The 23,190-nt window shown below is 34.8% G+C and overlaps 3 protein-coding genes and 7 non-coding genes across 10 annotated transcripts; 7 read left to right on the top strand and 3 right to left on the bottom strand.

Moving 5' to 3' along the window:
• The first annotated feature begins 3,134 nt into the window (after nt 1-3,134).
• On the top strand, nt 3,135-3,696 carry LOC132789853 (general odorant-binding protein 56d-like). Its single transcript, XM_060798144.1, has 2 exons — nt 3,135-3,227; nt 3,284-3,696. Exons 1-2 carry the CDS (start codon nt 3,177-3,179, stop codon nt 3,620-3,622), a joined length of 390 nt encoding a protein of 129 aa, XP_060654127.1. The 5' UTR covers nt 3,135-3,176; the 3' UTR covers nt 3,623-3,696.
• Nucleotides 3,697-4,074: 378 nt separating this feature from the next.
• Nucleotides 4,075-4,708, top strand: LOC132789966 (thioredoxin, mitochondrial). Its single transcript, XM_060798334.1, has 2 exons — nt 4,075-4,313; nt 4,365-4,708. The coding sequence occupies exons 1-2, from the start codon at nt 4,138-4,140 to the stop codon at nt 4,627-4,629; spliced, it is 441 nt and encodes a 146-aa protein (XP_060654317.1). The 5' UTR covers nt 4,075-4,137; the 3' UTR covers nt 4,630-4,708.
• Nucleotides 4,709-6,054: 1,346 nt separating this feature from the next.
• Trnai-aau (transfer RNA isoleucine (anticodon AAU)) lies at nt 6,055-6,128 on the top strand. Its single transcript has one exon. It is a non-coding gene; the product is annotated as a tRNA-Ile (tRNA).
• A 5,875-nt stretch (nt 6,129-12,003) lies between these two features.
• Trnam-cau (transfer RNA methionine (anticodon CAU)) lies at nt 12,004-12,075 on the top strand. The gene has a single exon. It is a non-coding gene; the product is annotated as a tRNA-Met (tRNA).
• Nucleotides 12,076-12,208: 133 nt separating this feature from the next.
• Nucleotides 12,209-12,280, bottom strand: Trnae-uuc (transfer RNA glutamic acid (anticodon UUC)). Its single transcript has one exon. It is a non-coding gene; the product is annotated as a tRNA-Glu (tRNA).
• Nucleotides 12,281-12,497: 217 nt separating this feature from the next.
• Trnae-cuc (transfer RNA glutamic acid (anticodon CUC)) lies at nt 12,498-12,569 on the bottom strand. The gene has a single exon. It is a non-coding gene; the product is annotated as a tRNA-Glu (tRNA).
• A 489-nt stretch (nt 12,570-13,058) lies between these two features.
• On the top strand, nt 13,059-13,130 carry Trnae-cuc (transfer RNA glutamic acid (anticodon CUC)). The gene has a single exon. It is a non-coding gene; the product is annotated as a tRNA-Glu (tRNA).
• A 230-nt stretch (nt 13,131-13,360) lies between these two features.
• Trnae-uuc (transfer RNA glutamic acid (anticodon UUC)) lies at nt 13,361-13,432 on the top strand. Its single transcript has one exon. It is a non-coding gene; the product is annotated as a tRNA-Glu (tRNA).
• Nucleotides 13,433-17,038: 3,606 nt separating this feature from the next.
• Trnad-guc (transfer RNA aspartic acid (anticodon GUC)) lies at nt 17,039-17,110 on the top strand. Its single transcript has one exon. It is a non-coding gene; the product is annotated as a tRNA-Asp (tRNA).
• A 1,541-nt stretch (nt 17,111-18,651) lies between these two features.
• On the bottom strand, nt 18,652-21,062 carry LOC132793728 (odorant receptor 56a). The gene is made up of 6 exons (XM_060803784.1): nt 20,756-21,062; nt 20,275-20,705; nt 20,000-20,215; nt 19,844-19,945; nt 18,842-18,994; nt 18,652-18,779 (listed from the first exon to the last, which is right to left on the bottom strand). The coding sequence occupies exons 1-6, from the start codon at nt 21,060-21,062 to the stop codon at nt 18,723-18,725; spliced, it is 1,266 nt and encodes a 421-aa protein (XP_060659767.1). The 3' UTR covers nt 18,652-18,722.
• Nucleotides 21,063-23,190: the final 2,128 nt, after the last annotated feature.

Genomic DNA, 23,190 nt, shown 5'->3' with positions numbered 1-23,190 from the left:
AGGATGGCACTTCATCGCCTTATAAAGATTTAAGTTCATCGGTGCACTCGTGTCGTAATAATCCAAGTCGAAAGTTGTGAAAAATTTTTGCTCAAAAGTGTTCACGAATTAATTCGATTTTTCTGCCGAGGTAAGTTTTTGATTAATCGTTTATCGATATCAAACGTGCTCGTACATGAACAAGTTGTATGGAGCTTTTATTGATAAAAGTCCAAACTTTTTTTGGGAAATAGCCAATTGGTCCTAATATGGCTAGAAGTGACCTAGGCCAGAAACTTAAATAGCAACCCTCGTATATATGGAAAGCACAATGATTTTTGACAATTAACGTATCTAGAAAACCAACACTGCATTTGTATATAAATTGTGTCAAAATATTATATAATTGTTATTCTAATATTTAATTACTATTTTATTGATAAAGTTGAAATTGGAAATGATATTAAATATTTGGGTAAAAAGGTTTGGTAATCCTTTCTTAGTATTCTTTTCATTTGCAGAAACTGCGTTAAATATTTTTGTATCCATTTTTTACTATTCTTTTAAATTATTTCTCTGGTATACAAATGGCACAACTTACCGAAACTGTGTTAATATATTGACAATAGTATAGAAAGTAATTTGTATGACAAATAATGGAAGTAAGGTCTTATTCAGTCCATTAACAATCTGGTATCTTTTGTATTCTACGATATTTTCAAAGTAATACTATATCAAATTATGTATATTTTAGTAATTTCGGTAGGTTTTAGTATTGTTGGTATATTGATTCGATACATTTTAGTAATTTTGGTATATTGATTGGGTATATTTTAAGAATAATACCGCACTGTCTTGCTTTTATTGACAATGATTAGCGAGTATCTCAGAGTCGAGCATATTCCATAGTAGCATACTCACTAGTTTTTAACTATTTATTCTTACATATCTGCAAAGGCTGTGTTAATATATTGTACTATATTATCATATAGAAAACTATTATAAGATTCCTTTTTACATATTAATACTATTTATTTAGCAAATTAAAGCAAAGACATAGAATATATTTCTTATAAGTTTTTAGTCTGCCCAAACACATGCTCATATTATCCTTTTTATGATTTCCATTTTATGTATCAGTATGCTTTAGTTTATGCATGTTTGCATTGCGAAAAAGGTCATTAAATTTGAGTTGGTTGAGGCGTCACTCATCCTTATTGCTTGTCAGCCGGATGTCAATCATCCATCAGTTGAGGCCACATTAGAAAACTCTTTTGCAACTTGGCTACTTATCTATCCACATTGAGTGCACACACAAAAACTAATTGCTGAAAGACCGCTCCTTAAGCACTAAAGATTATGTAAAGCCCAGCAGAATGACAGCCTATCCTATCTCTAACCCTGAATCGTAAAAATGTTTAGACAACAAACACACACACAGAGCCACACACACTCACACACTGAGAAAGAGGCAGCTCATCATTCATTTGGCGCAAGCAAACATGGCAAAATGGAGAAAGTGCCTGCTTAATGTTATCAGCTGCATGTGATCTAATGTGACCCAAATCTATACGATATATACTTATACACAATATATGTTGGGGTAAACTTTGTGGTTGTAGGAGCTGTGCTGCTGACCAAGCCAAGGCAAACAAATTTAAAGCAGTCTCATTCGAGCTTTGTCAAGTAGGCTGCATTAACAGCATGAATGCTGCCCAAGAATACGAGCTAACAAGAGTATATACGACTACGAGATACCCAGCACTCACTAAACACAATACAATACAACTTTTGTTGAATTTAAGAATTCTATTCTACAACTTTAAATTATTTATTTAAATGCTTAAAACAAAGCTTACTGCTGACTATTTACTCATTCACATCAATTTCATTTCAATAAATATGTAATGCATAAAATCATATAATAATTAACATCAACAGTAAGCACAAAGTAGTGAGACAACTTCAGTCAATTGAGTTCGACTGTGAGATACCTGTTACGCATTTTCAATAAAAGCGAAAAAGTGTGGTTTTATTTTTAAAATACACCAATTTAAACAAGTAAGAAAGTTACAGTCGCGTGTGCTCGACTGTGAGATACACGCTACCCATTTTTAATAAGGGCAAAATATTGCGGTATTATTTTCAAAATATACCGAAAATACTAAAAAAATACTGATCGCAACCAAATTTTCAGGAATCATAACTACTATAGTAATATACCAAAATTCGCAACTCTAGCTTTAAATTTACGCTTGTTAGTTGATTTTTTTGAGGTTCGGGGGCGGAAGTGGGCGTGGCAAAAATTTTAAACAAACTTGATCTGCGTGCAAACATAACAAATGCTGTCGAAAAAAAATTATAGCTCTATCTCTTATAGTCTCTGAGATCTAGGTGTTCATACGGACAGACGGACAGACACACAGACGGACAGACGGACATGGCTATATCGTCTCGGCTGTTGACGCTGATCAAGAATATATATACTTTATAGGGTCGGAGATGCCTCCTTCTACCTGTTACATACATTTCCTGCCGGCACAAAGTTATAATACCCATCTACCCTATGGGTAGCGGGTATAAAAATACCAAGAGTACTATTATTTGGTATATAGCTATACTATGACGTTCATAGAGTATCATGGATAACGGATATAAAAATTGTAATTTGATAACAAAAAGTTATCATAAGTATTGATAATAAATGGTTAATAATTGTTAATAAAAATTATGTTCTCCCAATTTAATACTGTAAAATCAATCTTATTTTAGTAAAGCCCAATAATTGAACTTAATTTCCTACAAAGTGTCAAGTCTGAAGCAGAAGTTTCCCTGGAGAGTCGTGTAATTCAACTTAATCAATGCAAACTAAAAGCACAAACAAACAAATTAAATAATAGCAAAGCAAACGCAATTTTAGCACTAAAGAGTATGAAAATGTCAGATAAAGAGTGACATTAAAAAAATTAATTGCTGCACATTGTTGAGTTTAGTAACTCGAGCAAACAATTAAATAAGCACAATGAAAACTAAATCATTATTACTATTCAAAATTGTGTTCTAAAAAAATTTGATAAATGCATTCAACAACAAAAACCCGATTAACTTTTTTGTTAATCAAGAGCAGCGTATAAAAGCGAGCAGAATTCAAATGTAATCAACAGTCAGAGTACATCAGGATTTAGTCAACATTCATAATGAAATTTCTGATTGTGGTGATCGCCTGTCTGGCAATAGCTTCTGCTAAAGTAAGAATTACAGTTCAGTATTTTTTTAGTATCTTTAAAAACTGAGATAATTACAGATAACAGAAGAGATGATGGAAACTTTGCGTGAATATACCGCGCAATGTGTGGAGCAAGAGGGTATAACCAAGGAGCAAGCCTTTGCTCTGCGAACTGGCAATTATGACGATCCCGATCCAAAGGTGAAATGTTATGCCAACTGCATGATGGAGAAAATGGGATTTATGGTCGATGGCCAATTCAAACCGGATATTGCTCTAGAGAAATTGGGACCAATGGATGGTGTTGATGCCACCAAGGCAATGCTGGTAAAATGTGGTTCCATCAAAGGATCCGACAAGTGTGATACTGCTTATCAGCATTTCCAGTGCTTCCACAACAATCATTCTGAATTGTAAATACTGTATGAAGTAAAATCTTGTATTGCTTGTTGGTTATTAATAAACTGTTATGAATGAACATTAAAAATGCGTATGAGCTGAAAATTGAAAATAAATATTAGCAAAGATTATACAGTTTCGATAATTCAAGTGTTAGAATTTACTAAACAAGATTGAAGCTTCACAGAATACATGCTAAAGTCAGGAAAAATTTGAAACTGAGAAACTACATTTTTTAATATTAAAAAAAATCTATTATAATTCTAGATAGATTTTGGATAGGGAAAATAAAAGTTTTCAATGATGAATAATATATTCTTTCTAGGTGTATAAAGTATCTATAAATTTATTTCATATACTTTCTAAGTTCAGCAAATTTCCAATTGTTATATTTTATTTTATATTTGTAATTAGTAACCTTTGGCATTTCTGTCTAGAGATCTTAAGTTTACATTTTTGTGCTTCATATTGTAGTATAGATTTGAACTTGCTTTCGATCAGAACAACATAAATTCAAAACAAATTTTTTAGACATGTCGAAGTCGAGATTTCCCAAAAAGAATCTTATTAATTACATATCTAGACTGTCCCATGTGGCGAAGACGAAGCCCGTAGCCAATCGAAACATTTTCGATGTTCAGAGTGTCAAGGAATTCGAAAAGAAAGTGAAGCGCAGTGACAAACCAGTTATTGTGGACTTTCATGCAAGGTAGAAGATTTAAAGATCTTTAGATAGTTATTTAAATAATATTCTTCCCAGTTGGTGTACTCCTTGTAAGGCACTTGCTCCACGCATTGCCAATCTTGTGAACGAACAGAGAGGAAGAGTGCATCTGGCTAGAGTGGACATCGATGAGTTAACAGACTTGGCCTTGGATTATAAAGTGGCTTCTGTTCCCTCCCTGATGGTGATGCACAATGGCAAGGTGCTAAATCGAATGGTGGGTCTTCAGACCTCGGAATATTTACGCGACTGGCTCAAGGAAATCGTACGTCGCAGTAATAAAGATTGGACTAGTAGTTGAAACCCGATAAATAGGTGTCCTGTTGTATGAGCATCGTATTAAAGTTGTATTAAAAATGACTTGTTTATCAACGAGACAACACGTTTTTAATTAATTTTCCATTGCCGTCTGGCGATTTACCAGTACAAATATCGGCGCCGGCAATTCAAAATGTAAACAAAGTCTCAACTGAACTCAGCTCAGCTCAACTCGACTCAACTCGTCTCCAACTCTTGTTGGTCTCTCGTCCTGTCTGGTTGCCAAACAATTTGTGAATCAGCATCGAGGCAGAGCAGAGCAGAGCCAGAGTCAGAGGAGACCAACAACAAATACAATACGAGTATCTCATGTGTATCTCAATTGTTTGTTTATTTGCTAGCCAAAAACAACAAAAGCTACTGAAACTCTCTCTCCCCATCTCACTCTGGTCTATATACATAAGAGTACAGAATCTATCCATCTCTATTTACTTTGGCTGGTTATGTCGCATGTTGTGTGCTTGGGGAATACTCTCTAATTGATTTTGCTAATGTTGCTTTTTAATGAAGTGTCAAATGTGTTACTCGGCAGTTACTTGAGATGTCCTCTCTCTCTCTCTCTTTCTCCCCGCTAAGCTACCACATCGAACTCCAAGCTGCATGTCATGAGCAAAATCTTGTGGTCTCACGAGAGCATACGAAATGCAGCTAAATTTATTATACTAGCTTAGCAAAACTAGTTGAAATATGATTCCAGTGTGGAAGATGTAGCCACAATCTTATATCATTTAATCGAGTAAACGCGTTGTTCTTAAATTTCGAAATTTTAATTAAAATTTTGTTACTGTTTATAGTTTCTCAAAAATAATCAAGAGTGCATATTTTTAGCAACCTTTTTTAATTTCTTGCGCATCAGATTACGAAATTAGGTAATCTTCAAACTATATTTGTCTATCAATAGAATTATAAATTATACTTATAAATAACTTTTCCATTTAGAAATGCCTTGAAACATTTTCTCATTTAATCTTATCTATTTTGTTAAAATAGATACAGTGGCGAGCAAAAGTGGATACATGTTAGAAACTACAAAATGCAGCTAAATTTATTATACTAGCTTAGCAAAACTAGCTGAAAGATGATTCCAGTGTGGAAGATGTAGCCACAATCTTATATTATTTAATCGAGTAAATGCGTTGTTCTTAAATTTCGAAATTTTAATTAAAATTTTGTTACTGTTTATGGTTTCACAAAAATAATCAAGTGTGCATATTTTTAGCAATCTTTTTTAAATTCTTGCGCATGAGATTATGAAATTACTTAATCTTCAAACTATATTTTAATCTTATCTAATTTGTTAAAATAGATAGATATAAATACATTTAAAATGAGGTATTTATGTGAAATAGAATGCGCCACATTGAATAGATTTTTTCGAGTAAATCTTTGAGCAGGCGACATTCACAACGGCCCATTAGCTCAGTTGGTTAGAGCGTCGTGCTAATAACGCGAAGGTCGCGGGTTCGATCCCCTCATGGGCCACTTGAAAAAATTTTTTGTTTTATTTTTTTAAATATTCACATATTTTTTAGTTTTCAAATTTTTATATTTTTATAATATCCGAACTCATTGGTTAACTTTCTGTGAATTTATTATTAATTATACAATTTACTTATTTTTAATATAGACGGATAGGAGATGGAAAATAAATTTCTAATTATTTCTCGTTTTAGTAATGGAATAATTGTTAACAAAATACGATCTCGATAATTATCGATGATAAAGTAAATGCAACATGAAGATTGTAAGAACCTGATCCTGATTTTGTGGTTGATTGAGAAAAGGTCTTGCCAAAATGCTGGCGACACTTATGGACCATAAACAAAATTGCAATTATAAAGCAAAAGTGTTGAACAATTGGCAACTGAAGAAGTTTTTTTCCAGAGGTAAAGGGAATGTCAGTCCTCCCACCCGCTCAATCAGATATGTTGCTTGGACACATTTGCGTTGGACCCGCAAAATAGATTTGCCGCAATGTAATTGAGTATTTGTATTCAATTAAGACTTATTTCAATATTTGCATACAAACGTTGCAGACACTCGACTGTGAGCTGTGAGACGACACTGTTGCCACTCTGTTGAGTGTGTTGTTGATGCACAGTGTGAATTCCCCTCCATATGCTGCAACACATAATTTGGTGAAACGAAACTTGTACAAACAGAAGGCCGGACAAAAGCCGAACCCAGAGTGGACTCCACAAATCTCTGCCTTGGGTTTGGGCAAAGGATTTGCTCTCTCTCTCTCTCTCTCTTTCTCTATATATCTAGAGGATGGGCACGTGGTACATCATGTGTGCAAACTGTCTGATTTTGACAGCCCGCATAAAGCGCTGCCAGACAACTGTACTACACCCTAGGTAAATAGCAAGAGTGATAGAACGGAGAGGAGAGAAACAGAGTGAAAGGGTTGACAATAAATGCAACGCTTCTAGTTCGGTCTGAGTTGTGTCCTGTGACACAAAATGCAACAAATATTAATTTTTATTATGCAAACATTGCTTTAATTACATTATTTTTGCGTATGGCCAACAAACAAACTTTGCCACAGCATCAGGCTGACAATTTCCCTTACTACCTTCTGAAGTGTCCGTGTGTATGTGTGTGTGTTCGTTCGTGTTCATGTGTGTGCTTGTGGGTGTGTGTGTGTATGATCAATCACTGGAAAATTGGATTTTCATATGGGCCGTACTCGTGCAGTGTGTGGCGTTTATGCAATTTCCCCTTAACCGTGTCCATTGCCTTGTGGCTGTAAAAATCAATCACTTGCCACCGTTCAGCAATTGACTGCTTTCTCTCTTGCCTCTCTCTCTATCTCTCTCTCTCCCCTCTCTCTCGTTTGCTCTCAGTCTCGTTGCAACGGAGCGTTTGACAAGCACAAACACAAACACAAACTTAATCAGCAGCCATGAATTGGTCAATAATTTTTAAATACAAATCAAGTGTTAACTCCTCGTATCGAAGGGCCAATTGACGCTTTTGCAACGCGAATCGTGAGCAATGACCAAAAGGGAAAAATGTAAACAGCGAGCAAGGGCATCAAATGTGAAAAAAATCATAAAGTTATTACACAACTGCTATATAAGCTATTTTGGTGGAGTCTTTAAATGATTGAGAGCACAGTTTTTGCAAATATGGATGTAGAGTCATGGTAATTCTTACAGCTTAAATGAAATTAGAAATAGGGTAGAAGGGTATTATAACTTTGTGCCGGCAGGAAATGTATGTAACAGGTAGAAGGAGGCATCTCCGACCCTATAAAGTATTTATATTCTTGATCAGCGTCAACAGCCGAGACGATCTAGCCATGTCCGTCTGTCCGTCTGTGTGTCTGTCCGTCCGTCCGTATGAAACACTGGATCTCAGAGACTATGACAGATAGAGCTATAATTTGTTTCGACAGCATTTGTTATGTTTGCACGCAGATCAAGTTTGTTTAAAATTTTTGCCACGCCCACTTCCGCCCCCGAAAATCAAAAAAATCGAATAACAATTTTAAAGCTAGAGTTACGAATTTTGGTTTATACAATAACAACTATAGTAATTATGATTGCTGAACATTTGGTTACGATCAGATAAAAATTGTCGAAGTTATTAAAGAAATACTTTTGTATGGGCTAAAACGCCTACTTACTAGGGGTCTTAGTTACTTTGGCTGACAATCTGGTACATTGTGCCGTCTATGGTATATTTTGAATGGTGTACTATATCGATATACCAAACAAATCATTTGGTATATTTTTAGTATTTTTAGTATTTTCGGTATATTTTGAAAATTATACCGCAATATTTTGCCTTTTTTAAAAATGGGTAGCGGGTATCTCACAGTCGAGCACACTCGACTGTAACTTTCTTACTTGTTTTATAACAATAATAGTACTTTTCATATTCCGACATGATACATTAATACATGTTATTCATTTTAGAATCTTTCAAATAATAACTGTAGTGTTGCTATTTATTTATTATATTTTTACTGCTCGGGTTGATTCTATTTAATTCACTATATATCTGAAAAAAAGAAGCTTAAAAATATTCTTATTCAGTGTACATAATACATAATAATAAATTCAAATACTAGAAAGTAAATTTCATTGGTGTAAAGTTCAGCAAAAAACATAACAATTTCAATACACTGAAAAAAAAAAGGAAAAACCATAAAGTTATACAATTGCTGAGGTTTTTAAATGGATAAGTGCACTGTTTAACAAACATCGATGCAATTTCAGGGAAATATAGTTATAGTTATAATTGAAACGATAATTATTTTGTAGGTTTATAACAAAAATGAAACTGGTTGGAACATTCGTTATTCCTTTAAGATCTTTCAAGTGACAATTGTAGTGCTCCAATGTTGTTATAATGCATAATATGATATGATGATTAAAGATAAGAGATAGAGATCTAATTCTTTTTCGATAGCACTAATTCTTTTTGCACGCAGAGCAGATTTTTTTTTTTATATTTTTGCCACGCTCGCATCCGACAACCAAATCGGAAAAAATCGAATACCAAGCAAATTTTGAAGTCACAACAACATAGTACATACGATATAACTACAGTATTTATGATTCCTTAAATTTAACTTGAGATCAGATAAAAATTATTGAAGTTAGTCAAGAAATACTTTTGTTTTGCAAAAAACGCTTAGTGTTATTGCGTCTTATTTGCTTTGTTTGACAATCTGGTATTTTCGAACTTCGGTATATTTTAGTATTTTTATGATATATTATATCGGTATACTTTTAGAATATACTTTTATTGAACATGAATGAATAATCAGCATCTCACTTTCTTACTTACTTTATATAGATCAATCATTCGAAGTCAATTTGTTGACCAAATAAACCCTTAAGAGATACAGAAAGTAGAGACTATAATATTGGTATAAGTTTAGCAAACAGTGTCATAAGAAGCAATTTCAATATATTGCAAAAAAAAAAGAAGTTATCGCAGTGAATTGCAATTTCCTTTTCCACTAGCTCCCTATTAAAACTTGCACTCTTTCTCGAATGGAAAAGTTTTAAATAATGTACCATCAATGCTCAGAGTTTGTTGCAATTTTATGGCCATATCAAAAGTCATTTACTTCGCTTCAAACAAAACTCAGATGAAACCACAAATGTCTCTTAACTCGCACACGCACACACATAAAACACATTCGTGTGTACGACCAACACACTCACACATGGAAGATGTTGACACTAAAGCAGATTCTCAATTCAGCCGGAACCCTTTTGGTCTTTTGGTCGGCTCAAACCATTTTGGCAATCAATATAAACAGACTCTTACATGCATATGGAGATGTCCAGCTTTTTTGTGGTTGTTGTAACTGCTGCAGTTGCTGTTGAATATTTTTGTATTTTTATACCCTGCTTCCGCCAAGAATAGGAAAATATTGAGTATGTGAGAGGTTTAATGGAACAAGTCAAAGAAACGAATCCTATAAACATTTATAATATATAAAAAGTTATTCTATACACAGAAAGAATTAAAATCTTGATTAAAGATTTATTCGATCTTAAAAAGAACTATCTTGAAATAAACTAAATAAGGTTTGCATTGTAGAAGATTATCTATCTGAGCTACAATACACAAATGTACTTTATACTAAAAATCTTTTAATGCGAGTTTAAAGGACAGTCTGCTTCGATTTATTCATTGTTTAGGTAAAGAATGCAATAAAACTAGAACTTTCTTAATAATTATTCTATCATAATAAAAGACTCTTTTATATTTAGGAAAGTAAGTTTGAAATTAGGATGAACAAACATATCTTAGTAAACTATCGTGAGTCATATTGAACAAGTTCTAAATAGAAAATGACACCATTATAGTGATGGTGATTTTCATCTGTTATAAAGTTAAGTATTATCACTAAATGTCGTTATTTGATCAGATTTATATTATCCAATAAATATTCTATCGAATGCCAGTTTCACTGACATATAAATGTAATGGTGAAAACTCTTAGTAGATATGCTTCAATACGATTATTGCAGAGCTTAAATAAATTATAAGTTATAGAGACTTTTAAATTCAGTTGTAGTCAACTTAGAAGTGTCTCAGAAACGGGGTATTTTGTAATCAACCATTCTAAACTAAAGCGTTTCACTGGAGTTTTTTTTTAACTCTGCATTGAGAGATCCATTGACTGCGTTCGTTCGTTCGACTGCGGCGCCAGTCTGACCGTCTGTCTGTCTGTTCGTCTGGTTGTCTGGCGGAAATTCGATTTATTTTCATCAATATTCAATGTCAATGCAACATCTTCGTGGCCAAAACCAAAAACGTACATCAGCTATGTTGCAGCAGCAACAACATGGCCAAGAGCGTGAAGTGTTGTTGCTGTTACTGTTGCTGTTGCTCCATGGAAATGGACTTTGTGGCTTGAACTTTTTGGGGTTTTCCTATTAAAATTTGATGCCGCACGTTGTCGTTGTCTCTTGTCTCTTGTCTCATGTCTCTCGCTGCGGCAACTGCCCCCCGATTGGTGATGCTCAACCCTCGACTCTTCACCCTTTTTCAGGTGATGCTGCAGTGTGGCGTTACTTTGGTCTCTTTCCCACGCGTTGACGCTTTGCCATTGCATATTTAAACAAATTTATTTGCAATTTAGTGTTTGCGGTCTGTGAACATTTCCCATTTCCCACAATGGGCAAACGATTGAGGGGCGTGGCAATTCAACGATTCAGCGATGCAGCTGGCTTTTAAGTGGCGCGAAAATTAATTAAAATTTTCCAATTTATTGACAAATATGTCAATACGTTGACTGAACCATTTTGTGTCGCGAACAAATTTGTAAAATAAATGAAATTGCCAAAAATATTGTCAAATTTGTTCCGTAACAAAGTGGCAACTAAACAGGTTTCCTTTGATTAAACAAATATTTATTTATTATCAACTATTTCGCAACTTTTTAAAGTCTCATTGGCACTCAGCTTTAACAAACAATTTATAAACATTGTAGCGCCAGTGCCTGCGTAAAACAAACAGAAAAGCCAAAAATCAACAGGAAATTGCACTCGAGGCGCGGTTATTAAAGTCATATTTGTGCCAAAGGCAAAAAGCGTTGGCGCACCAAGCAAAAAGTGCTACACAAGAGGTTTGAGGGCACGGCACAACGCACAAGCAGCGGTCGCATGCAACGTGGCGATAAGAGTCGTCAACAGAGTGTGGCCACAGTTAAGTAAATACGTAATCCACGTGAGCTCGTTCGCTCTGCTCGCCGTCTCACTGTGTGCGTGTTGCCTGCATGTGTGTGTGCGTGGGTGTGTGTTTCGTGTATCAGATTTTGCTCGACAAACGCCCTGCACTGTTTGCTTCTGACTTTAGTAGAACATTAGGGGTTAGACTTGCAACGAGCAGAGTGGCGCAGTGGAAGCGTGCTGGGCCCATAACCCAGAGGTCCGAGGATCGAAACCTTGCTCTGCTATGTGGAAATTTACTTTTTTTATTTTGTATAAAAAATTATAACTTGTTTTTTATTTTATTTTGCTCATGTTGTTTGACCGTAAATAATTGTATATTAGAAATCCATAACATAATCAAAAAAGCAAAAAATCTACTTCCCATACCGGGAATCGAACCCGGGCCTTCTGGGTGAAAGCCAGATATCCTAGCCACTAGACCATATGGGATATGTTATGTGATGTGTCAAATATCTCTTTTGTTATAAACGATGTTGTATTTACTAAAATATTCAAAATAGTGTGAAATACATGCTACATCAACATTTTATAATGTATTAAAATTTTTTTTTTTTGAAAAATACAAATATATAAAACTGTTAAAAACATAAAACGTATTTTAGTCATAATTTGATAAAAAAAAGACAGTTTTCAAACTGAAGTTTGTTTCCCATACCGGGAATTGAACCCGGGCCTTCCGGGTGAGAGCCGGATATCCTAACCACTAGACAATATGGGAGATGTGCAACTGCCTGCCAAATATCATATTTGCTGTGGAAGCATCGCAATCATACAACAAAAATGAGAAAAAATTCATTCGTTTACTGACCACGGTTTATTCTAATGTAACCACGGTTTATTCTAATGTAATTCATATTCAACTTGTTTCATGAATTCTAAGCAAAGTTCTAAATGACTTTACAAATTTAAAAAAATCAATTAGATATTTAGTTTTCAGCACATTTTCATGGAGTAAGAAGTAAATCATTTTTCAAAATATAACTTTTGAAAGTATTATTGTTCTACCATGGAAGACAGTAATAACATATTTCAGCTCAATTTGTGTAGTCACCATAAATATACAAATTGGACAAAGACTCATTTTATTACTCGTTGAATAATGAAGACTAGTTGATATTTTTTCTAAAGACGCATAAATTCTAGGTTCCATTGAAATTTTTTCACACTTGCCACTTCATGTATGAAATTTGGCACAACTTCGTACATCTCCCATATTGTCTAGTGGTTAGGATATCCGGCTCTCACCCGGAAGGCCCGGGTTCAATTCCCGGTATGGGAAATTGTTGAATTAACTTTTTTTGTGTGTTTTTTGCTTATTCTTTAAAAACATATGAAATTCAAATACATTACAATATAGAAATCATGTTAATTTATTTATTTAATTATTATTAAGTTCGCGTTAAGTTTTGTGTACTTGGCTGTTTATTTTTTTGTATATCTGGTTTCGGTTTTAGCTACTGAGAAATTCTGCTGAATACAAATTTGTTATTTGTCACACAACATAACATATCCCATATGGTCTAGTGGCTAGGATATCTGGCTTTCACCCAGAAGGCCCGGGTTCGATTCCCGGTATGGGAAGTAAATTTTTTGATATTTTTTTTTTTGAAATGTACTTTGAATAATATTTAAAATATTTAGAATTCAAAAATAAAAACCAAAGTGATTTCTATTTAAGAAAATATTTTAAAAATGATTTGATGTAATATTACTTTGTTTCCAAAATTTATTTGGTTGTTGTGATCGCGTGTTTTGTTTTTCGTTTTCTGCGCTCTAATTCACAAGCGGTTCTAGCAGTATGGCGGTGGTTTGATTATCGTTTGGCACAGAACGATTGTCATTAGTAGTGGTAGACTGACGTTCTACCCAAATACTAAAAAGGCCAATTGATGATACAAAATTATGACACTTTGTGATTATAATTGAGTACCATGATTCTGACGGGGTTGCTCCTGCCTAGAGTTGTCGGTTGTACTGATGGTCTTTCATCTAATGACGAACTTTTTCAAAATAATCAATTCTAAAGTATGTAGTTTGTAAGAGGTCCGAGAGCATATTCTATAGAGCGTGCACGCTTTTTGGGACTAAGTGCTTCGTTTGCTGTTGGGTAACAGTGAACAGTGGGCGCAACAGTAGATCCCACGCTCGTTTTCTCTCTCTCTCCCACATGGGGAATATTGCCACTTGTCTGTGCGCATCGCAGTCTGTGACTCATTGATGTGTGTTGGAGGAGATGTTGATGGGAAAAACGGACGGCAAAGGGCAGGCGAGACTGGGAGAGAGGATAAATGAATGACGAGGACAGACCGTTTGTCTGGCCGTGACCGTGGCAACGAAATCATCAGAGAACTGTTGCCTGCCTCCGCTTTTGAGCCACGATGCGTGCGGCGGCGTGGCGTGGCGTGTGTGTATGTTTGTGTGGCATGTATTCAGTTCTTTTTTCGGCAAAAATTTACATAAAAATCGCATTACACTTAACATCCACTTTGCTAAACGAAGCGCATGAAAGCGGGCGCCCATGTGGTTTGAGCTTGCGCCTGGGCCTGAGTTTGGGTTTTCGGTTTTGGGTGCTCGACTGCGCTTTTGTAAGCTGAGAGAGATGATGTTGTTGCTGTGTATGTGTAATGTGTGTGTGTGTGTGTTTGAAGTGCATGCCGCGGCGGTGGCGCCATCGACATCGACTGCCTACGAAAATTAAATTAAAAAGCGCATTCAAAAACGGGCAAATGAAAACAGTTTGTGTTTTTCCTTTTCAAAAATCGAAAATGAGAAAAACAAGAAAATACCAAATTGCAATTTGGGCCCTGATCCACTTGTCTGTCTCTCTGGCATAAAAGCGAACATGGAAGAGTTGTCAACACTTGATAAAGACTGTCTGTTATACTTACTATACCATATGTATATTCCAGACTTTGGAATCCTGAGTTTGTAATCATTATAAGTTACATTGATGATTAAATATCAATTTTTATGATTTTTTATCAAAAATTTTACGTAATCATAATTTCTTGAAAAAAATTATATAATAATTATAAAATTATATAATAATAATAGTAGATACTTGTAACTAAGGTAGTGAAAATGTGTGAATCAGGCAACAGAGATGTACATATATAAAAATATTCTAGATCAGTGACAATACTGTAGTCGTTATATTTAAAATTAAAGATCTCTACTAAATTTATAATATAAAAGCAATATGCTGACATTGTTGAAATGTAACTAGTCAATTGTGAATGTTTTTAAATATTTATAATACACTCCATTTAAAAATACCTTGTGTTTCAACTTGATTTTATAAAAATGGAAAACTAATTCCTGTTTTTTTATTATAAAAGTTTTAAAATAATTTCTAAAAAATTTTGTTTTCTGGTTTGTCGTGAAAAGCAATATGTATAGTTTTTCTTCTTCATTTGAGAGTCTTTTTGAGGTATTTTAAGTAATTCAGTCATTATTTAATTTAAGCTTTTTAATAGAAATTGAATATTTTTTAAGTATAGTAACATTTTAATGAATAACTCATGAATTGAAATACATTTAACAATTAAAATACATTTTAATTAATTTGGAGTTATAATTGAATTGTACGTAATTAAGTCTTGGCCCTTGGTTCGGCTTAAGTGTTTAGGCCATTAAACATTTATGAGGCATAGTTAAAGCGACACGCGCTAAAAAACTTGGCCAACAGCTGTTACGCATATTCTGGTTATTAAACATAATTAACGCACGGCGATTTGTTGGCCAACGCTATTAAAATGAAGTTGTAGCTTCGATATTAGCGAGGACATCTGTTGGCCAGAAATGTGGAGTGCAGTGAAGCTTGGCTAAATAGTCAACACACGCATTTGTTAGCCAGCCCAAAAGCAACAAACTGCATTTAAAATACAATATTACCGTAGTACAAATTTAAACTGCAACTGATTAATCATGGATAAAGTTGTTGTGTGTTCGCAGTTGTTATTGTTGTTGTTGTTGCTGGTCACGTGACTGAAAACAATTTGACTTCAAACACATTAACAGTTACGGTCTCGATGCTACAGAAAGAGAAGAGGGTGCAACGTGGGACGGGGTTTGTCACCAACATTGAAGAACAGCCACTAACTTGGCTAACTAAAAGTTTTCATGCATTGCCGTTGACAGTGCAATAAACATGCCAAAACAACAAATGCAACAACAACAACTGCTTATGAAAACAACAGCGTCAACTGACCCCGCCCTTTGACCGCCCCCTAAGTTCCCCTTCATTCCCCTTCTCCCGACCAAACACCAACAACGCCCTCGCTTAACTTCTTCTGGGTTCGGTTGGTTCGTTTCTCTTTGAATTAGACACGTAGCCTGTGAAATATTTAGTCGGATCGAATGAAAGGGACACATTAGAAACTCAACAAACTACTCGGCAAATAGTTGACCGACTCTTTTCCAAGAATCCCTTACCTTCTTTTTTTATTTCGACATTTTTTCATGCCTTTACCAACGTGGATGTGGGATTTGACTGATTTACGAACTCTGCATTCAACTTGCGGAAATTCCTTGGAACTCAAAGTTTTTTCCTTAGTGTTTAAAGCATTTACATTGTATGTACATCTATTTTTTATTTAAAAAAAATAGTAAATTTTAATAATAATACATTTTTTAAATTCATGAACTCTGTAAAAGTTTTCAATATGTGCATATTGCATTCGTTCTTCTGGTTACACAATCAAAGAAACGTCGTCTTCTAATGGAAAATATTCATTACATACATGTGTGCAAAATTTGCTTTATGGCAAATTTTAATTTTTTTGCCCGCAAAAACTGAAAAATAGGGTGACTAATGGCGCATCTCAAGGGCGGCAGCGCATCGAGGGTTGCACTTTATAAGCATGAGCATGTTTGGGAAGGGGGGAGTGCATGACATTCATTGTATTTAATGAACATCCATTACTCGTGCGTTGTGTAATATCATAAATAATCAAAAAACGTGCTGCCACGTTGCTTTGCCAAGACCGTAAAAAATTTGCCAATATTGCTAAAAATAGCCCCGCAACAGATGGCAACAATTGGTCATGCGGTACGATTCGGTTTCATTTGTCTATTTATAGATTTTTAAAGTCAGCTTGTCGAATTCAATTCACAAGCTACACTACAAGCACTACTATGAACAAGCAAGCATGAGAAAACAGTGTTTTAGCAATTAGTTGTCAACAATCCTCGATAGTATAGTGGTTAGTATCCCCGCCTGTCACGCGGGAGACCGGGGTTCAATTCCCCGTCGGGGAGTGATTGTGAATTTTTTTGTTTTTAAATTTTTGTACTTTTTTTTAATTTTTTAGCTATTTTTTGAAAAATAAAAATACTAATATCGATTCCATTTTATGAAAAAGACAACAGGCAGTACATGTTTACTTGGTCTAGTTTATAATGGTTCTGCTAGACGTTTTATTCGTTTTGTTTTTTTTTCAATTATCGCTAATAATTCTTCCGCATAAGTGTTGTGTAATTAAATAAGCATGTGTTTCTATTTTATTTTCAGTTTAAACGGTAGTGTGAATTCAGATATTGAATAGTGATTATAGAAGGGTACATTTAATCGAATAGTCTAATTCAAGAGTTAACTATAAAATTCTTTTGAAATCTCAATCATATTAGTTTCAGTAAAAATGAATGTTTTATTTTATTTACCGCCAAATACTCTCTAAAAACCTTTCGGATTTTAAAGATAGATGTTTTTATACAGTCAGCCTTAATCTAAGCGAAGAGAACAAGCCAACATATTTGAACTATATAGTAAATGTGTTTGGATTTCTTCAATGTGAACAGCACGCGTTTCACAGATGCGTATCAGCGATTGTAGAACAACCCTTTCGACGCTGTTTAGGTCTAGTTGGTATCCCCCTCTACACACTCACACACACCCCTTTGTTTTGTGAATGTACCTGCGTCGAGGCCTGAACCCATTAATACTCATTAGTATCTGCATTTTTTTGTTGTTCCATTCGAGAGACATTGTATCAGACACTCGCATGGCAGACGGAAGAGACAGTCACTTTTTTGGCGTGCGCCTTTGTCAGCCATTTAGCCACTTTGGTCATAATCCCCGATCCCCGATCCAAGGGACGCGCAACAACCGCAACAATATGCGTGTTTATTATTGTTGTTGGTTGGTTGTTCTTTGGCAGCCAGAGTTGTGTTGTTGTTTGTGTTTGTTTCGAGTGTGGTGCGGTTTATGCCCTTTGTCTATACTCTTAATATTATTAAAAAATACACCCAAGGGTATAACAATTCGGTCGATTCGGTTAGTTTTTTGGTGGTGGTTTGATGTATTTTGACCATTTTCAATACTCTTGTAGAGCATAAAGACGCATAAATTCAGTCTCGCAAACCCCCCAGACAATTAGAACTCAAGCAGGAAAATGATGTGATGCCTGGTGAGGTGGGTGGAGAGGAAGGGGAGCTCTGGCTGTGGCATGTGAATACTTACTGGAACGGTTAAGTACAACAAAAAAGAGGAAAAAAAGCGAAACTGTGAAAATCGTTTTATATCCATTGGTAAAGGAATACAATTTTAACAATAAAACATACAATGCGCCTGACATCCTGTTGCCAGGACTTTACTTTACTTAGCTCAAAAGTGATAAATGATGTTGCTTGTTACTGGCATTGGCTTTTGAGTAGCAGGCATCACGTTTATTTGCGCTGTAAAATGGTTTAGCATTTTGCCAACTCGTCGTCAGTCTTTCAACTCGCTTCCTACACTTTTTATACGCTTAAATGAATTGCAAGCCATGTTAACTGTCATGTTAGCCAAACGACGAGTTGACAAGCGTTGCGGCATTTGATTAGCCAAGTGGCACCACTACGGGAAAGCATCTACAAAGTTTCTAATGCATCTCTAATACGAATGCGTGCCACGCAGTAAATTGAAATAACTGTACGCGCCTCGCACGATCTGTGGGATTATAATTATAATATAATATTTACTATCTATTAATATTTAGGGTATATACTTACGTCTAGAAAGGTTTTCAGATTCATGTCGACCAACAAGGCGCGCATCTTCATTGGTCTTTGAGTGTGCTGCATCATGAAGAGCAATCTTTTCTGCACCGGCACATCAAAGTTATACCAATCGCATGCATAGCAAGCAAACGCCAAATCGTCTTTCTGTAAATTAAACGAAATGAATAATTGAATAAGTATTTGGACAGAAATATGAATTACATAAATTTTGAATACTAAAACTGGGTTTTATGTAAGCGAGAATATCCTTAAGCTTAATTGATTGCATGTTTAATTATCACTCCATTAAAATTAGAGATATGACTCTTAAAATAATCTTTTAGAGATTATTTATTACAAGACTCAATCAATTAGTTTGTACTCTTGAACTTTCTTATAAGTAAAATTTGGAATCTAAATTTTTAAGTGAAGCAAGATTACGAGAAGCGTACAAAAGAAATTCATAAATTTAACAGCTAGTTGCTCTTTAACAGATTTCTTATAAAGTTTAACATAACATGTAGTTGATTTAACATTGTATTATATTGCATACTTTTTGGCATTCAATAAAAGTCAATAAAATCACATATTTTAGTCTAAACTGTAGACTAATAATACTATCATTAATAGTTTACATAATATATAAATTATGAACGAAAACCTGAAAGCAGCAATAGAGAGCCTAAACAAATGAACAAAAAGAACTAACACTCAAAAGCGAACAACTGAACACTAAGAAATGATAAAGAAGAACTTATTCAGTTCGTTTCCTTTAATAAATAGGTACATATATATATATATTGTTTGTTTTTTCGTGAGCAACACTTTTATATGTATGCATATTAGTATAAGCTCTAAATTTACTTAAAATAAGCTATCCAATTAAAGAAAACTTAAAAAAAGCGACAACTAATTTATTCTTTTTTATCACAACTAAATAAAAAAGAACTATCCGTTGTCTTAATTTAAAACTAGACTTAGTTGAAAAATATTCAAGTTCAATTTGAGACTTACGCATTCAACGATTAAGGTAGCATGCCAATGATAGATCCACAATATTGCAGCCATAACAAAAAGATAAATAAACATGAACGAATAATCCATTTTACTAGGCACCTGCAATAAGATGATTCAATTTAATGCTTTTAGAGTGAGAAAGTAGTTACTTACGCCCACGGTGAGGGCAAAGAATAGAAAGCACATGAGAACCGAGAAGATGATGAAATCGGCGAAAACTGGGACGCGAATGAGTTGCTGTAATTCGTGGACAAACTGCCGAATTCTGAGTTGCTCCTCGACGAATTGCTTGCAGAGTCGCAAACGCCAGAGGTTGAGTTCAGCTGGGGTTAAATGTTGCACCACCAGATCGGGTTTCATGCGAGTTATCTAGGCATTAATTACAGAATGTGGAATTACATATTCGAATGCACTTTCATCTCACTCACATCCATGGCAATCACTCGCTTGTTGAGTATTTGTAGCTTGAGGGTTATGTACTTCATGAGGCACGTGATGAAGGTGTGCCACAGGGGAATTGTGGTGATGCCCAGGCCAAGAGCATACCACGGACCCAAATAGCCGATAAAAAAGTTATCGCAAAGATCGGCAAAGGGGAAGAGCTTAAACAGCAGAATGGGTTGCGCCTCGCCGCGATGCACGGCGGCCGCATTGAAAACGGTTTGTGGCAAGAAGATGGTGCGATAAATGCAGTCCGACCAGGCCATCAAACCAGCCACCACCGAGGGCACCCACAGCATCATGGTTATGGTACGCAGATATCGCTGAGTGGAGTCCAAAAGCTCCAGTTCCTGATCATCAGCCTGCAACTTGAAGGCCTGCAGATCGGCGTGTGCCTGGCGCAGCATAAACACGACACCTAAAGTGGCATAATAGTATCTCAGTTGTATTAAAGAGTGAACTACTTACGTTCACGTTGCATGTACGCATTGAGTGTGGCAATCGACACGGCAAAGTATTGCACTGCTGTGGCCCAACTTGTGGCACCAACACTCAGATTCTCATAGCTGCCGGAGAGGAAAACGCGCGTCAACATCAAGGCACAACTTATCCAAATCGATGCAGTAAAGACGATGCAACGTATCAAGGAGAACCAGGGATGCGATTGCTCTGTGGATGCCACATAGCCGTACCATTGAAAGCAATGCAGGTGCATGCGAAAGAGCGGATTCTCAAAGATGTCCGGAGACAGCTGCAACTCCTTCACCTTAAACATTCTGAGACTGTGACAGCAAAGGCCAAATGTTTGGATATTTATACCCACAATATATTCGTAATTGTGTATTTACCTCCAGTCGAATGGTTAAGTGGACAGCAATTTGAATTTCTAAGGTGCTGAAAATGGCATGGTCAAATACTTGGTATGTAATTGTCATTTAATGGCTATTATTTCCTGCCTTCTGTCAAGTATTTTGGTTGACAGATGTTACAGTTCTCCTCACTGCAAATGGCAAATTGTACAATTATCATATTAACAATCACTTAAATACTGCTTAAGGTTGAAAGGAGTGTTATTTGAATGTAAATTCGTGCATGCAGTATATGTTTGAGTTTATTTTGAGGGCGGCTGCATGTCAAAATGACTTTTCTATTATTATTCAAATATTATATTTATATTAATTTTAGACATTTTAAGTAGACATGCAATGTTTGCATACTTTACACAATAATGAAGGTAAATAAAGCACTGAAATAATACAACACATAATGATTTGATTGAAATTCAATCCAAAATTACTAAGAATACGAATAGAGGATATCTTTTTTTTTATTACAATACTACAACTTAAACAAAAAAGGGAGATACCCGTTATCAATTGTTAAAAAAGGTAAAAAAAAGACTGTTTCCGTCGGATTACAGGATGGTATGGAGTATTTTGAATGTAATAGTATATTTTTATACCAGAAATAGTCTTCGGTTTATTTTTAGAGTTTTTGGTATTTTAATTCAACAATTTTAAGAATAATGGCACATATTTTTACCAAATAAATATACCAAAATTACTTGTGGTATTTCAATATACTATGTATCCGTCACATCTTATAATACCCTTCTACCCAACGGGTAGTGGATATAAATATATTTGTTTCATATTTCAAATTGTAATTTATTAGAGATAAATTATTATATTTAAAACTATTCCATTTCAATTTAAGCATTGAATCATCTCTTACCATTATTACGCTTTAAGCAGACTGACTGTCAATTAACCTTGGGCCAATTACATTTACAGCAAATATTGTCAGAAACATGTCAAGCACAGGTAAAACTAAAACCTGCACCTAAAAAGAGTCTATGGAATGTAATAGTATATTGATATACCAGAAAAAGTCGTCCGTATATTATAGTATTTATTAAATAAATATACTAAAAAGATACTTCAGATATATCAATATACTATTTATAGGGTGGAATATGACTCCATTTGCTTGTTACTTACATTTCCTTTCGGCACATGCTATAATACCTTTTTACATCACGGGTAGAGGTTATAAATATATTTGTCTCATATTTCAAATGGAAATTCTATTTACAATTATGTAATATCACAATAAAAAATATAGTACTATTCCAATTAAATTTAAGCATTGAATCAGCTCTTGCCACAATCACGCCTTAAGCAGACTGACTGTCAATTAACCTTGGGCCAATTACATTTACAGCAAATATTGTCAGAAACATGTCAGCCAGAGGTAAAACTAAAAACCTGCATCCAAAAAGAGCCTGTGGAAAAGTTCATAAAGTTGAATTTCACTAACGAAATTCAACTCTCGCATGCAGGTGCCTCTGCACTAAAACCATTTGACATTACACTTTTGTTTAGATACTTTAGTTCAGCTGGGTTACACTAACTGACTGGCTGGCTGGCAGAATGTGGACAAAGTTTTTGGCAAAAAGGTGCCAGCGAGCATAACATGCAAATCTAATTTCAAGTTAAGAACAACATTTTAAAGTGAACTAGGGAGCTGGATACAACTGAAGCGGGGGTGACAGAATCTTTCCTTTACTACATAAATATAATTATAGAAATGACATTACTAACATAGACTTAAGCAAACACATTATGTGACGGGAAAGAAAAGTGTGCAACGAATTTGCCAGACAGATTTAATTTCTTTTATTAGTCATATGATTAATGTATAAATATTTGTTTATTTACAACTAAATATTGGAAAGAATTATCCAATAGTAAATTAGTGCCCATTTTAAACTTTTTGAATATTTGTAAGAATTGTTAAGGAATTTAATGGTTTACTTTTTTATTGTCACTAATGTATAAATCGAAATATAATCTTTCCATTGCTACATAAATAAACAATACAATAATAGAAATACAAAATTG

This window comes from Drosophila nasuta, chromosome 3 (assembly GCF_023558535.2).
Source record: "Drosophila nasuta strain 15112-1781.00 chromosome 3, ASM2355853v1, whole genome shotgun sequence".
NCBI classification, from domain to species: domain Eukaryota; kingdom Metazoa; phylum Arthropoda; class Insecta; order Diptera; family Drosophilidae; genus Drosophila; species Drosophila nasuta.
The sequence above is the reverse complement of the archived record's forward strand: the minus strand, read 5'-3'. Positions and strand labels throughout refer to the sequence as shown.

What these genes read in the sequence shown, in the direction of transcription:
- LOC132793728 (XM_060803784.1), bottom strand. Translation starts at nt 21,062, where the DNA reads ATGTTTAAGGTGAAGGAGTTGCAGCTGTCTCCGGACATCTTTGAGAAT. An exon ending in TGCGTACATGCAACGTGAAC is followed by an intron (nt 20,706 to 20,755) that starts GTAAGTAGTTCA and finishes ATGCCACTTTAG; the next exon opens with GTGTCGTGTTTATGCTGCGC. An exon ending in TCTTTGCCCTCACCGTGGGC is followed by an intron (nt 19,946 to 19,999) that starts GTAAGTAACTAC and finishes ATCTTATTGCAG; the next exon opens with GTGCCTAGTAAAATGGATTA.
- LOC132789853 (XM_060798144.1), top strand. Translation starts at nt 3,177, where the DNA reads ATGAAATTTCTGATTGTGGTGATCGCCTGTCTGGCAATAGCTTCTGCT. An exon ending in TGGCAATAGCTTCTGCTAAA is followed by an intron (nt 3,228 to 3,283) that starts GTAAGAATTACA and finishes AGATAATTACAG; the next exon opens with ATAACAGAAGAGATGATGGA.
- LOC132789966 (XM_060798334.1), top strand. Translation starts at nt 4,138, where the DNA reads ATGTCGAAGTCGAGATTTCCCAAAAAGAATCTTATTAATTACATATCT. An exon ending in ATTGTGGACTTTCATGCAAG is followed by an intron (nt 4,314 to 4,364) that starts GTAGAAGATTTA and finishes TATTCTTCCCAG; the next exon opens with TTGGTGTACTCCTTGTAAGG.